This window comes from Bufo bufo, chromosome 11, assembly GCF_905171765.1.
Source record: "Bufo bufo chromosome 11, aBufBuf1.1, whole genome shotgun sequence".
Taxonomy (NCBI): domain Eukaryota; kingdom Metazoa; phylum Chordata; class Amphibia; order Anura; family Bufonidae; genus Bufo; species Bufo bufo.
This window is the reverse complement of record NC_053399.1, coordinates 21,387,223-21,402,925: the sequence shown is the minus strand read 5'-3', so window position 1 is coordinate 21,402,925 and position 15,703 is coordinate 21,387,223. Positions and strand designations below refer to the sequence as shown.

Sequence of the window (15,703 nt, the reverse complement as noted above, 5' to 3'; positions counted from 1 at the left end):
GCTGCCACCAGCTGCAGCAGGAAGGACCCACCCCTGAGAAAGGACATTCCCATTGAGCTGACAGCTTGAAATAAATCTAGTAGAACAATTGGAGCAATGAATAGGGAGATCTCTGGATCCATTGGATGTACAAGGCTGGCTTCAGCTTGGTTACAAATAGGTTTTCATGTACTAGATTATTGTATGATTTTTTTACATTATTCATGGGATAACCCCTTTAAATAGAGCTAAACCGCGAGCGGACACTTGCCGGTCTCCACTGGCATCTGTCTGGACAAAGTGCCAAGAATGGGCATGTGGTTACAGCTATAAACCAGGATCCAAAGTCTTTGACCACGGAACGTGGTGCCAAAAAGCCTCCAGCTGTCGCACTGAATCTGCCTTGCATGGTTGTCTATGGGATCATGTGATTATTATATACGATTGCAACTGCGCCAAGAAAGACATTCAATGGGGCTAAGGCTACTTTCACACTGGCGTTTTGGCTTTCCGTTTGCGAGATCCGTTCAGGGCTCTCACAAGCGGTCAAAAGCGGATCAGTTTTGCCCTAATGCATTCTGAATGGAAAAGGATCTGCTCAGAATGCATCAGTTTGGCTCCGTTCCGTCTCCATTCCGCTTTGGAGGCGGACACCAAAACGCTGATTGCAGCGTTTTGGTGTCCGTCTGACGAAACTAAGCCAAACGGATCCGTCTTGGCCGTTAAAGATAATACAACCGGATCCGTTCTAAACGGATGCAGACGGTTGTATTATCTGAACAGATCTGTCTGTGCAGATCCATGACGGATCCTCACCAAACGCGAGTGTGAAAGTAGCCTAAACCACAAGCGGTCCGTAGAATTCACATTGAAATACGGTAACAGTCACTGGGGATAAAGGGGACGCTATTACTTTTATCAGTAAAGGGATGACCTTTTGGATCCCCACCAACTGAGACTAGAGGGGCCGCAGGGCTGGTGTTGCACTATGACCCCTTATAAGTTTTTTCTGGACAGCAGCGTCTTGGCCGCTTATCTGCGCAGGGACCTGCAGCTGGCCCTATCGACTTGAATGGATCGGTACTTTAGTTCTGCTGCATGGTGTGTGGCTGGGGTGCCATTATGTAGAGAGGAACAGGGAAGAGGACTGGTCTGTGGGATCCCAGGTCGACCCCCCCCCACTCACTCATCAGAAAGTCGTATGAAATCACTTTGAAAAATGTAATAGCACATGATACAATATAATATAAACCGTCTGCTGCACCCCTTTCCTTTTATTTCCTACAAGCCGTGACAGCGGGTTGTCATTAGCAGCATCAATGACAAAACCGCGAGGAAGGTCACGGAGAAAACGGCTAGGACGCAGGCAGCAGTCATATCTGTGAAAAGAGCAAACTGTTTTCATCAAACAGACGGCAGGGTTTCTAGGAGGCTACACAGCATCTGATTCCCTTCACAGGCCTGAGAAGTGTGGAAATGTAACGCGTGACTGATAGCGGCGGCGCGGGACCTGTGCGGACTCATCAGCATATAATGAGCTGAACACAAGTGCAGTGCTACAGCGTATCGGTGGAGTTGGCACACGCGGGAACACCCGGACGGATCAGTGGGGCACATGCTCCGATGGAAGGAGCAAGGACTATATCTGCACTAGTATTTCCTTCCCTCTGAATGTGTGTTAATCTAGTCTGACAGATGACAGGCATAGTCTTTACCCAGTGGGCAACTATTTAATTGCTTCCTAACCTCCAGGGGCACAGTGTCCGTCTTCACCAGATTTCTGGTAGTCTATACATGGCTGGCACTGACACAACACAGCGTCTCCGGCCGCTTGGAAGTATGGGGAAGAAATCACGCACCAGATGGATGGTTATAGACGACGATGACAGAATTACTCAAGGTCGTTACTAAACTGGTGAGAATTTTTCCTCTAAAACATCCCACTAAATATAATGGGGAAAATGTATCATTTATTGATGTTTTATACAGAGGTCAATAAAAATGTGCTCGAGTAAGATACAGCCTCTTAAAGCACCAGTCACCATGATCAACCTCATTAAACCAGGCATACGGCTTGGTAGGGTTGACCATGTCGAGTTTAAGGCTACCTCCCTTTCTGCAATCGGATGTTGCATTGAAGAGAAATACTAACTTTTATTAATATGCAAATAAGGTGCTCGGAGCACCAAGAGGCAGCCAGGGCCCCTCGGAGCATCGTTTTACAGCCTCCCTTGTCGCCCCTCCCACACTATTTGACAAGGCCAGGCATCCTCACTGCCCAAATGTCTTGCTCCGATATCATGGTGAGCTTACAATCAGCGCCTACGCAGCTAATCTGATTCTGCTCAGAGATCTGAACTGCGCATGTGCCGACTGCAATGTTGCAGGCGCACGCACGAGATTTCAGGGTCAGCCAACAGGGCAGGGGGATGCAGTGCGGGAGAGGGGGAGGTGAAGTGATGCTCCAAGGGGCTAGGAATTCCCATTGGTGCTCCGGTCACTTTTTTATCGTATTAAAGGGGGTTTCTGGGAATACTGCCTCCACTATTGTAAGATTCATACTTGCCTGCTCCCTGCACACTGGCTCCCATGTGTCCATCTTCCACAGCTTATTTTGTTCTGGCCAGGCACGGTTGTCTGTTGTGCTGCAGCCAACCCTTGGCTTCAGCAGTGCCATGTCCACAAGTGACCTGGACAACCACTTTTTAGGATTTGCCTGCAATGGAATATCCAATTGCAGAAAAGAAAAGAACCCTTACTTATTCTATCTGTTGCTGGCTGAAAGATAATCTGAGAAAGGACAATGCTGAAGTGTATGATGGAGCCATATAGGCTACAGGAACTATGTAGATAAACATGGCCGCTATCACACGCACTACAGGGGTTGTCACCCAGCTTTCCCAAAAGCTTGCGTGTAAAATCTGCCTGGCTATATACAGATACATCCTCTGCTCCCATACTGCTGGGCAACTACTGGTAATCTCCCAACTTTCCCAGAAAGGGATATAACTAAGAAATGGCCGATGTACTTGTGCATGATGGGTTCTAGTTCCATCAAATTCAAGACTTCCCTACGCATCTGATGGCGAGTGCCATCGTTGTCAGGTGTCAACCAAAGCTTCAAAAATTGACGACAAGTTGTGCAAACTCCAAGATAAAACCCTGCCTTGCGCTATTCATATATTTCAGTGCAAGATCGACATACCGCCGCCAACAGACACAGCGTCTCACGCCTTGGTGATGCCTCTCAAGGTAAGGTAAGGTTGCCTCCTTCCATAAAATGGCTGCATCTACCTGAGAGTAGGAGATAAATGAGCTGTAAATGGCAGCCAGTTCAGCCTTTTTCCATTTTATTTACATTTTTTTCAGTGCGAAAAAAATAAAATGTTGTATGCGGAAGACGCGCAGAGGAGCGAATAACCTGCGCCAATGATTAATTGTCTGGTGATGAAGGCTGGGAAGACAGCTGCTTAAGCCGGAGCAACAAAGGGAAAAAAAAAAAAAAAAGAACATCGTTTGACGGAATTACCAGAGGTGAAACGCGCTGCTCTGTGTATGTGGTTTCCATGGGAAGATGAGGAGCTGGGAGATGAGCGCAGGAGATTCATTCCGCTCTGTCGTACAGGTTCATAAATCTAACTTGCAGAGGGAGTGCGGTATCAGCGCGCCCCCATTGTCGGACGCCGCGCCTCGTTTGGCTCCTGCTTCTAATTACAGCAGAGCGGCACGAAACAATGAGGTCGTTATTAGCGGACAATGAAGTGAAATAATTGGAGGCGCACCTGCCATCTGACCCCCGTGTTTATCTAATGCGGCGCAGAAGCCGCCCGGATGGACCGAGAGGAGATAATAGACGGCAATAACCATGCAATAAAAAGCAGGAGCGCTCTGGCTTCCGAGCATGCTAATCAACGCGCAATAAAAAGCGCCATTTCCAGTTTGGCCAGTCGCATTTACTACGTTCCAGGGGCCTGCTAGACAGGACGTGTCTGTTCGGATTTGGCCGCTTCTCTGGGGCTCGGCGGCAGATTTAGCAATTACCTTAGGGTTTTATTTCTAATGCAGGAGGTTTGTAATAGTGCGCGCTTGGGTACTAAATGCTTTCGACCACCTCCTGTGTTTCTGTCTGGGTTCATAATTCCGCAGCAACTAGTCTGATCGCCTGGCTGGAATTTTCAGCAGCAAGTTAGAAGTGATAAACGGGAGAGGACAGACTGGAATGTTAAAATGAGCTCGTCGCTACAGATGTCACTGCATATAATGGAAGCAACTGTATCATATTCCATAAATCACCCCTAAATGCTATTCTCGTTGTCAGTGCAGCAGTTACATACACGGAGCCTGAGCAGATAAGAAATATCCTTCCTCGTTACATAAATAGTAGGCATTTGTATTTTTCACACCCTCTTTTAGAGCATAGGCAGGTAACACAGGAGTAGTCCCCCACACTGTTAGGGCTCATGCGCACGGCCGGCCCGTATTGCTGCCCAAGAACACTTGAATGGGTCCGCAATTTGGAAGGTGCGGAGGCACGGAACCCCACTGAAGCATTACTCTCCGTGCCTCCGCACTGAAAAAAAAATAGAAGATGTTCTATTTTTTTGTGGTGCGGACGGATCACGGACCCATTCAAGTTGAATGAGTCTGCATCTGTCTGCAGGAACTGCATCGATGTTGCCCGTGCATTGGGGACAGCAAATGACGGTCCCAAATGCACGGAACGGCCAGCACACGTTCGTGTGCATGACCCCTTACACAGAAGAGAAATTGGGAGTTGTCTAATGCATCCTCTGCAGGGCAAATGAACGTTTAGAAACCAAATCTTCCAATGATAAGAACAGATTTCTAGACGCCCTCTTGACTGCAGTCAAATTAAAGGGGTTGTCCAGTATTAGAAAAAGATGACTGTTTTTAAAAAAAATGGTGCCACACCTGCCCATAGGTTGTGTGTGGAACTGCAGTTCTGCCCTCTAGCTGAGCTGCATATAAATTGGAATACCAGACACAACCCACAGACAGGTGTAGTGTTGGTTCTGGAAGAATCAGCAGCCATGGTTTCCAAATTCTGGACAAACCCTTTAAACCTGGGTTTACCTGTGGTATTAGTTGTGCAGCAGAATGCATCATTTTTAATATGGATGGCTTATCCTCAAGACAAAGGTCATCAACATCGGATCGGTGGGGTACCAACTCCCGGCACCCCCATGATCAACTGTTTGAAGACGTGGTGGGGTACTCCAGTGAGCACTGCAGCCTTCATCAGTCACATGGACTAGGTGCAGCTCCGTCCCATTCAAGCGAATGGGTGTGAGCTGTAGTACCAAGCACGGCCGCTATACAATGTACAGCACCCTACTTGGAAGCTGTGAGGATGCTGTGGTGCTTACTGGTGTGCCGAGACCTCTCCGAACACCTGATTGACAGGGGAGGGGGGGGGGGAATGGTGCAAGGAGTCAGATCATCAATAGAATAGGCTACCGATCCCGAACAACCTCTTTAAAGTGAACCTGCTGTGACAGTTTTTGATCACATAAAATGGCAGCACAAATGTTTTTTTTTTTTCTAAAATACAGAAGACATCATGCTCTGTTTCTTCAGTATAAAGCATTGTTCCCGTTGCCTCAGACTTGTAGAACTCTCAGCCGCCTGCTGCTGTCTGTAGGATGCGATCCATATGAGCTCCTATTCAGATCAATAAAACTTACCAAGCACGTGGCACACAAAACCACAGTGAATCTTGATGTACTAAAAACACGTTTTGATAAAGGCTCTTTCAACATTTTCAGTGGTTTTTCAACTGCATCAGAAATTGCGCCTGTAAATATGTTTTCCCTAAAACTCTCACCTTCCAATATGTAAAATGTTCCTGTTGCAGCTCATCTAACTGAAAAATGGGAACAAGAGGCTCACCCTAATGTCACCTACTGGACACCATGCAGTTCTACAGAACCCCATTATTGTGGATGTAATACGACTGTATTACAGCCCTCAGTAACTGACCTATGGGTGCTATTATATGGGAGCAGGTAGCGCTGGCTATTTACTGTCAATTGCTGATTCAGGTGGCAAGTCCAGGCATGGCAATTAAAGGGGTTGTCTCACTTCAGCAAAATGCATTTATCATGTAGAGAAAGTTAATACAAGGCGCTTAACTAATGTATTGTGATTGTCCATATTGCCTCCTTTGCTGGCTGGATTCATTTTTCAATCAAAATATACAATTCTCGTTTCCAGGGGTTACGGCCACCCTGCAATCCAGCAGCAGTGGCCATGCTTGCTCACTTTAGGAAAAAGCACATGCCTATGCACGTTTCCGTGGTCCTTGATACAACAAAGGCAAGCAAGCACGACCACCTGCTGGACCCCTTTAATGGTAAGTCGCGGCCGCTAACGTGTAAACAGGATCCTATGGTAAAAAAATGTCTTGCAGTCTTGACCATATAAGCTCCTTACCTGAAGGCCTCAATGATCGTCTGCTCAGATAAATGTGGGGCCACGCGTTTAAATGCACATTTAAAGTCATCCAAATTTAAAAATCCACGACCTGTTGACAAAATCAGACACAGTATAATTGATCTGACTTGGTGGAACCAGGAAACCTTAAATATTTTTTTTTCTTTAAGACCCTCAGGACCGCCATCACACATGTAAGGTGGAAGTCTGTTCTTTAAGAATGGTGCACACTCGCGAGCACAGCGGGCGTCACAGCCACCGGGTTTCTGCTGTTTCAAACATCAGACACCAAGGGCTAATGTCTGCAATTGACAATAGCTCTGATCGCAGACATTCAACCCCCTTAGATGCCATGGTCAATTGTGACCATGGCATCTGAGGCAGCTTTTTCCCGTGACCTGAACGGCTTTCCTGCTTGGAAATTGGGGAAGCTGTTCCTTGGCTATGGTAAGCTGAGCCCCCCTGAAGAATCCCAGGCTGCCACAGCAGTAGTTCCTTTGGAGGCCTGCAGGTGGCAGGGCTCCATAGGAATACACTGAATCTCCCAGTGTTACATCACTGCAGTCTGTGGGACAAGCAATCTAACAATTACTTGTTAAAGTCTTAAAAAAAAAAAAAAAAAAAAAAAAAATATTTAAAAATTAAAAAAATTAAAATTCTAACTCACTCTCCGTCCATAATTTAAAAAAAACTAAACAAAAAATAAATATGATAGGCATTGTATTCATCCTGTACAGTAACGCCATAACTTCAGCTCCTCGCAATTTTCTTTTATAAAAAGTGATATAAGAAAGTCACACAGTCCATAATGGTTTCAATAAAAACTACAGATCGTCATGCAAAAAATTAGGCCTCACACAGCTGCATAGACATAACTGTAAAAAGTTATGGGTGGGGGTGGGCATATGGTGATGAAAAGAAACTTTTTTTCCCAATGTTTTTGTTTTCAGTACTAAAACACAAGAAAAACTATATAGATGTAGTATCAATGTAATCATACTGACCTAGAGAATGAAAGTAATAGGTCAGAGGTCAAGTTTTATCAAATAGAGAACACCGTAAAAACAAAACCCAAAAAACTGTGGCGGAATTGTGTTTTTTTTCCAATTACATCCCGTTTGGATTTTTATTTCAGCATACCACTACATCATACGTGATATTAAATGGTGCCATCAGAAAGTACAACTTATTGCGCAAAATAACAAGCCCTCATACGACTATGTAAACTGAAAAATAAAAAAAATTAGGGCTCCAGTAAGGCTGGGAGTAAAGAAACACAAAAATGGAAAATGGCCTCGTCCTGAAAGGGTTAAGATACTATGCATATACATATGGAGGCTCATGTAACAATATTGGTTTCCTGCAGGCACAAAGCAAAATTTAACCCCTGCCCAATTCTGCCTCTCCGCAATGTTCATCGTGGGGATGTATATTAGCCAGTGGAGTCTCTCCTTTTTGCAGGGTTCTTCCATACATCGGTGATCACATCCCAAACGACAAATCCAGAACGTCCAGTTTTATTTATCACTTTCTACGCCTGTTTTGCAGATTTAAGCAAGTCGCACAGCGAGCGCCTAGGTTATGTAGAGGCCAGCGCCTCTACATAACTTAGGCGCATCAAGTGCCAGCGCAGGGTTATTAAGACCGGTGTCTAAAATGCCGCTCTTAATAAATGACCCCATATGTCTCTAGGATTACATGGACTATACACTACTAGGGGGTGGATGTCATTACTGAAGTGATTTGTCCTTTCTGTACCTGCTTTACAGTGACTATGACACGTCAAGACGAATAATACTCACAGTGCGTATCAAACACTGAAAATATCTGTCTCTGGTCTCCAAAGCTCCGCTGTGCACTTCTCTTCAGGGCCATCAGCTTCACAAATTCGTCAGGTCTCACTCCTGTGGTTTAAGAAGACAACATTACACTCCAGTAGAGTTTCCTGATGCTGACACCTGTGTATTCAGCCATCTCCCGGCACTGGACTACTCAGCAGGACCTTACACCACACCTGTCAACCATATTGTGGGAAACCCACCCACATCCAGCTGCTCAGATTGTAAACACGAGGGGCAACACAGCAGTGATCAGTGCAGAGCAAGGGCCAATTCACGCAGAGTTTTTTGGCACTGATTTTGGAGTGTTTTTGACTCAAAGGCCCCTTTCACACGAGCGAGTTTTCCCGTGCGGGTGCGATGCGTGACGTGAACGCATAGCACCCGCACTGAATCCTGATCCATTCATTTCAATGAGTCAGTTTTTTTAACGCATCAGTTCTGCGTTGCATGAAAATCGCAGCCTGTTCTATATTCTACGTTTTTTCACGCAGCCCAGGTCCCATAGAAGTGAATGGGGCTGCGTGAAAAACGCATTACATCCGCAAGCAAGTGCAGGTGCGATGCGTTTTTCACTGATGGTTGCTAAGAGATGTTGTTTGTAAACCTTCCGTTTTTTAAAACGCATTGCACCCGCGCGGAAAAAACTGAACAACTGAACGCAATCGCAGACAAAACTGACTGAACTTGCTTGCAAAATAGTGCGAGTTTCACTGAACGCAACCTGAGCGCATCCGGACCTAATCCGTCACGCTCGTGTGAAAGAGGCCTTAATCTCCCACTGAAATGAATGAAGCAGAAAAAAACTGCTCCATCTAAGTCCATGTGTTTATATGCATTTTAAACGCAGATCTGCTTCAAAAACCTCAAGCTGGAAATTCATGACATGAAATGTCAGGCGACTGTAGCCGTACACCTAGGGCTCATGCACACAAATGTATTTTCTTTCCGTGTCAGTTCCGTTTTTTTGCGGACTGTATGCCAAACTATTAATTTCAATAGGCCCGCAAAAAAACAGAAGTTACTCCGTGTGCATTCCGTTTCCGTATGTCCGTTCAGCAAAAAAATAGAACATGTCCTATTACTGTCTGCATTACGGACAAGGATAGTACTGCTCTATTAGGGGCCAGCTGTTCCGTTCCGCAAAATACGGAATGCACACGGACATCATCCATATTTTTTGTGGACTGCAAAATACATATGGTTATGTGCATGAGCCCTTAGGCTAGGTCTACACGACGACATTTGTTGTGTGACAATTTTTATAATGGTAGTCTATGGTGTCGCACTGCAACATTCTGCGACTGCGACACGACAGCCGCAAAAAACTCATTCAAGGTGGATTTTTCTGCGACTGTCGCGTCGCAGCATGCCGTATGTCGCAGTGCGACACCATAGACTACCATTATAAAAATTGTCGCGCAACAAATGTTGCAGTGTAGTTGTGCCCTATCTGTTGCGCGACTTATTGTAGCGCGACACATGTGGTCGTGTAGCCCCAGCCTTAGGCTACATGCACACGACCGTATGTGTTTTGCGGATCCGCAAAAAAAAACGGATGACGTTCCGTATGGCATCCGTTTTTTTTTTTTTGCGGATCCGTTTATTTTGCGGATCCATTGTAATAATGCCTATCCTTGTCTGCAAACTAGAAAAAAATAGGACATGCACTATTTTTTTTGCGGAGCAAAGGAACGGACATACTGATGCGGACAGCACACGGTGTGCTGTCCGCGTTTTTTGCGGACCCATTGAAATGAATGGGTCCGCATCCTATCCGCAAAAAAAACGGATCGGACACGGAAACAAAATACAGTCGTGTGCATGAGGCCTTAGTGTGGATTTCAGTATTTCAGATAAGCAGTTCTCCTTTTATCACATCATGTTCAGAACACAGCATTTGACATGTATGTAGCGCCCCTTCAAACTGCTAGTATGTTGTATTAATGGGGTGACATCTTCTCAATATAAAGGCTCATTCACACAACCGTATGGTCACTATGGCGGACTGCAATGCACGGGCACCAGCTGTGTGAATCCCGTACTGCGGTGCAACCCATTGACTTGAATGGGTCCACGATCCACAAGATACGGCAAAAGATATTACATGTCCTATCTTTTGCCGTATCTTGCAGATCGCGGACCCATTCAAGTCAATGTATCCGCTTTCACAGCATGGAGTTCACACAGCCGGTGCCCGTGTATTGTGGACCTGCTGTTTGCTGTCCCCAACACAGGCTCGGGAACATGGGTCAAGGGAATGAGCCCTAACTCTCACATGGACTGCACTAATAAACATTCCCTCTGGAGGGATTTTAAAGATGTAAATGGAGCCTTATATGTCAAGCGGCATTGAGGGCTTAACATTAAATGGTGCTTTTTTTGCGGTCTACAAGATTTTTGGGCAAAATGGAAAGAGATGTCATCGGAATATAGGCGGGAAACCCTTCCTAACAACTGCATGTAAGAATAACAATGCTTATGCTACTGGTATGCAAATTCAAATGCTGCAAATTTAGCAACTTCTACAGCCAGTTCCTAGTTACCTCCAGCCTTCAACAGGCCTGACACCATTGTGTCCACTTCAATCTGGGAAAAAAGAAGAACCATAATCATGTATCAGAAGAGAGAGTCATGACTTACAATAATGCAGCTAAACAGGGGAACAAGATCCAAAATAAACTCTGCATAAGAACAAAGATCTATATAGTGACAAGTCTAAAGCTGCCTCCAGGATTCTGCTGGGTTCGGATTTAGCAGCGAGCAGGGCACTGTGTGAGCTCAGATGACAATGACACAGTATGAGCAGAACAGGACATTTGATAGAGGACACTCCTAGAAGGGAAGAGCGTCCAGCGGAATTTTAGATTCATAGATAATACCGGGAAACTTCGTGGTGGGCCAATGCCCGGGGTGGCCGCCTGAGCCCTCCTCACGGCCTCTGTCCAGGTACATAATGATCTGATGCTCTCAGCATTACTTAATGGTAGGAGCCTCAGGCACTTATTATCTGCACTGTGGTATTTGGTTCTGCTGGGGCGGTATTCTGTGCTGCACTGTGGTATTTGGTTCTGCTGGGGCGGTATTATGTGCCGCACTGTGGTATTTGGTTCTGCTGGGGCGGTATTCTGTGCTGCACTGTGGTATTTGGTTCTGCTGGGGCGGTATTTTCTGCTGCACTGTGGTATTTGGTTCTGCTGGGGCAGTATACTGTGCTGCACTGTGGTATTTGGTTCTGCTGGGGCAGTATTTTGTGCTGCACTGTGGTATTTGGTTCTGCTGGGGCGGTATTTTGTGCTGCACTGTGGTATTTGGTTCTGCTGGGGCGGTATTATGTGCTGCACTGTGGTATTTGGTTCTGATGGGGCGGTATTCTGTGCTGCACTGTGGTATTTGGTTCTGCTGGGGCGGTATTCTGTGCTGCACTGTGGTATTTGGTTCTGCTGGGGCGGTATTATGTGCTGCACTGTGGTATTTGGTTCTGATGGGGCGGTATTCTGTGCTGCACTGTGGTATTTGGTTCTGCTGGGGCAGTATTTTGTGCTGCACTGTGGTATTTGGTTCTGCTGGGGCGGCTTTTTGTGCTGCACTGTGGTACTTGGTTCTGCTGGGGCGGTATTTTGTGCTGCACTGTGGTATTTGGTTCTGCTGGGGCGGTATTTTGTGCTGCACTGTGGTATTTGGTTCTGCTGGGGCAGTATACTGTGCTGCACTGTGGTATTTGGTTTGCTGGGGCGGTATTTTGTGCTGCACTGTGGTATTTGGTTCTGCTGGGGCGGTATTCTGTGCTGCACTGTGGTATTTGGTTCTGCTGGGGCGGTATTTTGTGCTGCACTGTGGTATTTGGTTCTGCTGGGGCGGCTTTTTGTGCTGCACTGTGGTATTTGGTTCTGCTGGGGCGGCTTTTTGTGCTGCACTGTGGTATTTGGTTCTGCTGGGGCGGTATTTTGTGCTGCACTGTGGTATTTGGTTCTGCTGGGGCGGTATTTTGTGCTGCACTGTGGTATTTGGTTCTGCTGGGGCAGTGCATTGTGCTGCACTGTGGTATTGTACCTCCCTCTGTACCCTTACTGCAGGCTGCTAGCAATTTATTCATAACTTTTAGTAGCAATAATAAAGGAATGGCACAACACAGAGTCATAAGACTAGATGCTCCAGAATTATTATTACATGGGAAATGCATGAAGCTATTAAAACAGACATGTCAGGAGCGGTGAGAGGCCCTCTTTAAGACGTGTGCACCTCATAATCTGTGGTCTGCTGGAGTCAGAGGCGCCATAGCTATTAAGAACAGTGTATAAAACGCTAATCTTAAAAAATGTCTATAGGTATATAATACAGATCGGCTGACCAAACATTGGAGTATCTTTTGGCTCACACTGTCTGCTTCCAGCTGCATACAATTTATAGTTTCTGGAGCCGTCGTTGCCCAAAACAGCTGATTGGTGCAGATTCTGGACGACCACCAATCTGATATTAATGACTTATCCTGAGGATAGGTCATCAGTATCTCTAGGCCAGGCTGCCCCTTTAATAATACAATTTTCAGGTGTAATTGTATAAAAAAAAGCCAAGTACCATATTTATGAGGAGACCACAGCAACCTTTACAAAAACATTCCAGAAGGATAGTTATACCTTTTCCTGCGGACAGGCAATAAATTTAGATACCTTTTTAAGAGCCTCCAATTTATGAAACTTTTTGAAAAGAAAAGTGTCAGCAACAGATGCCAGGTACGTCCTTAGACGTGGTTCGCTGCAATCCCCGACAGGTGTGCGCACATTAGGAGACATAGTGAATGGTAAGAATGCCGACTGCGCACATGACAGGCGGTCACCGGGTACTGAGGAGCATCACAAGCCTCTAACAGTGACTCTGCTGACACCTGCTGGACATCAGTGGAAACACACAAGGTCTGGATTAGGCTACTTTCACACTAGCGTTTTTGCTGGATCCGTCAGGGTTCAGCAAAAACGCTTCCGTTACTGATAATACAACCGCCTGGATCCGTTATGAACGGATCCAGTTGTATTATCTTTAACATAGCCAAGACGGATCCGTCATGAACTCCACTAAAAGTCAATGGGGGGCGGATCCGTTTTCTATTGTGGCAGAGAAAACTGATCCATCCCCATTGACTTGCATTGGGTGGTCATGACGGATCCGTCTTGCTCCGCATCCCAGGACGGAAAGCAAACTACAACATGTTGCGGTTTGCTCTCCGGTATGGGGACGCAACTAAACGGAACGGAATTCATTTTGGAGCATTCCGTTCTGTTCAGTTCAGTTCAGTTTTGTCCCCATTGACAATGAATGGGGACAAAACTGAAGCGTTTTTTTTCCGGTATCGAGCCCCTATGACGGATCTCAATACCGGAAAACTAAAACGCTAGTGTTAAGTAGCCTTAGGCATTATAACAGATCCCATCTGAAGGGTCGTCCTAATTACCTTAGAGGGTTTATACCCGAATAACATCACAACAGCCACCTTGAGGTCTTCTCTGCTGAGACATCCTTTTTTGCCTTCATCACAAGCCTCGAACACCTGCACCGACAGATCACAGGGAGAGAGTGACCATTAATAACAGAGGAAACCGTCCTAGTGCACGGAATATAATGAAGGGAGGGGGGGGGGGGTCGGCAAATTAATTTATATACAGTCGCTGGGGGCAGATTTGATGAATATCAGGGACATATCTCTCTCACCTGGTGATAAATGTCTCTAATCCTATATCTAGCCTGCTGGACACAGCTCCGGGCGGAGGTGGAGAGATGTCTCTAAGCTGTCATCCCAGACTACAGCTCCCACCATGCTCATCACCCACTCTGAATGTCCTGAATGGTAAATCTGCCTTGTTATGCACTCTCAATGCCTACGTGGGTAGATTGACCATTCAGAAGCCCAGAAAAGCTGGGTGATGACGTCTGTGAGAACAATGATGCTTTCCCCGCTTCCTGAATGGTAACACATTGGTGAAAAAAGGCGACCTGTATCCCGCGCTTCTTTTTAGGAATACGTATTTTTATTTAAATAAATAAAATAATATTATTTAAATAAATAAAATGACATAAAAGGTTATAAAATGACCATAAATAAGAGTAGTTTGTGGTATTGAAAGTCCAAATAACGCGTTTCGGGGCCTTGTCCCTTCTCCAGATGCAGGACTGTTGAATGAGATGGTATCAGGATGTCTTCCGTTCCAGCAGCATTACGTACTCTGCGCTGTGATTGGACAGCGCTGCTGTCAGGGAGAAGGAGAGACACTGGCGTCTCCTCCTCCTTGCTCTGAATGTTGAAAATACCGGGGGCCACAGCGGACGAACGGAGCGGCGCCCAGGAATAATAGTAAGTGCACTTAGATCCCTGGGCGCTGCTCTATGCAGCCTGTTACTAATTCTTTGGACCCACAAAAGGTCCTCTTTAACTCCTTTATACAATTGTCTGCAGCAGTATCACAGACCCGGCACCCGGCCTCAATAACAGGGCATGCGATCTGTGGCACCTGAATGAGGGGTTAATTGCCGCGGATCGCATGCCCTGTTATTGAGGCCGGTGCTGGGTCTGTGATACCGCTGCCTATACTTATGTTTTACATTCATTGGTGGCGCAGTGGCGACAGCTCCTCCCCTCCTCCCCCGCTGCTATCTCCCCATTGGTGGTAGTGGCGGCCGTGTCACAGTGGAGAGGGAGGGACTCCTTCCTTCTCCACTGTGCTGTGCTACTGAAGAGAACTTAGGCTGCGCAGGAGCGCGGCGGTACAGTCGCAAATGGCGACAAGACTATATGGAGCCCTGGATCAGTCTACAAATGCTGTCCGTTTGCATGCAGATTGTGACGGAACTGCGTGCCGGATCACGCTGCCGCAAGTGTGAAAAGTAGCCTAAAATAAACGGATCTGTCACCCTTTGATTTTCAATGTGTTTTGTGACAGATCCGTTTTTTTTTCCCGTTTTGAATTCACACAACCGCATCCTAACGGAACAGATGCCTCCTGATGTGCAAAATCAAAACTGATCCGTTTAATTGAGATTCTCTGCCGGATCTCATTGCTGGAATTAACAAAGCAAGTGTGAAAGCGGCCTCAAATAGGTTATGGAGCGGCATGTACGGCGGCTATGTGCTGAACTTGTAACAGAGCGAGCGCCTTTTTTGTTTGTTGCCCTCACAGGGGGTATACACGCTGATCATGCCACCTCATTCAACAGTCCTGCATCTGAAGAAGGGGCAAGGTCCCGAAACGCGTTATTTGGACTTTCAATACCATAAACTACTCTTATGGTTATTTTATAACCTTTTATGTCATTTTATTTATTTAAATAAAAATACGTATTCTTAAAGGGGTTATCCAAGTTCTTTAACAGCTCCCTATGTGCCGGACCCCTCACAGGTAATATACTTACCCCGCTCCCGGCGCCGCTCCTGGTCCCCGCAC

General features: G+C 46.2%; 1 protein-coding gene across 1 annotated transcript in view; it reads right to left on the bottom strand.

Moving 5' to 3' along the window:
• Positions 1-15,703, bottom strand: part of EFCAB11 (EF-hand calcium binding domain 11) — a 43,301-nt gene that overhangs the window by 25,772 nt on the left and 1,826 nt on the right. The window contains exons 2-5 of the mRNA XM_040412136.1: positions 13,720-13,815; positions 10,817-10,859; positions 8,235-8,336; positions 6,433-6,523 (exon numbers count right to left, since the gene is read on the bottom strand). Coding sequence (XP_040268070.1) covers positions 6,433-6,523; positions 8,235-8,336; positions 10,817-10,859; positions 13,720-13,815 — 332 coding nt within the window. The remainder of the gene's footprint in view (positions 1-6,432; positions 6,524-8,234; positions 8,337-10,816; positions 10,860-13,719; positions 13,816-15,703) is intronic.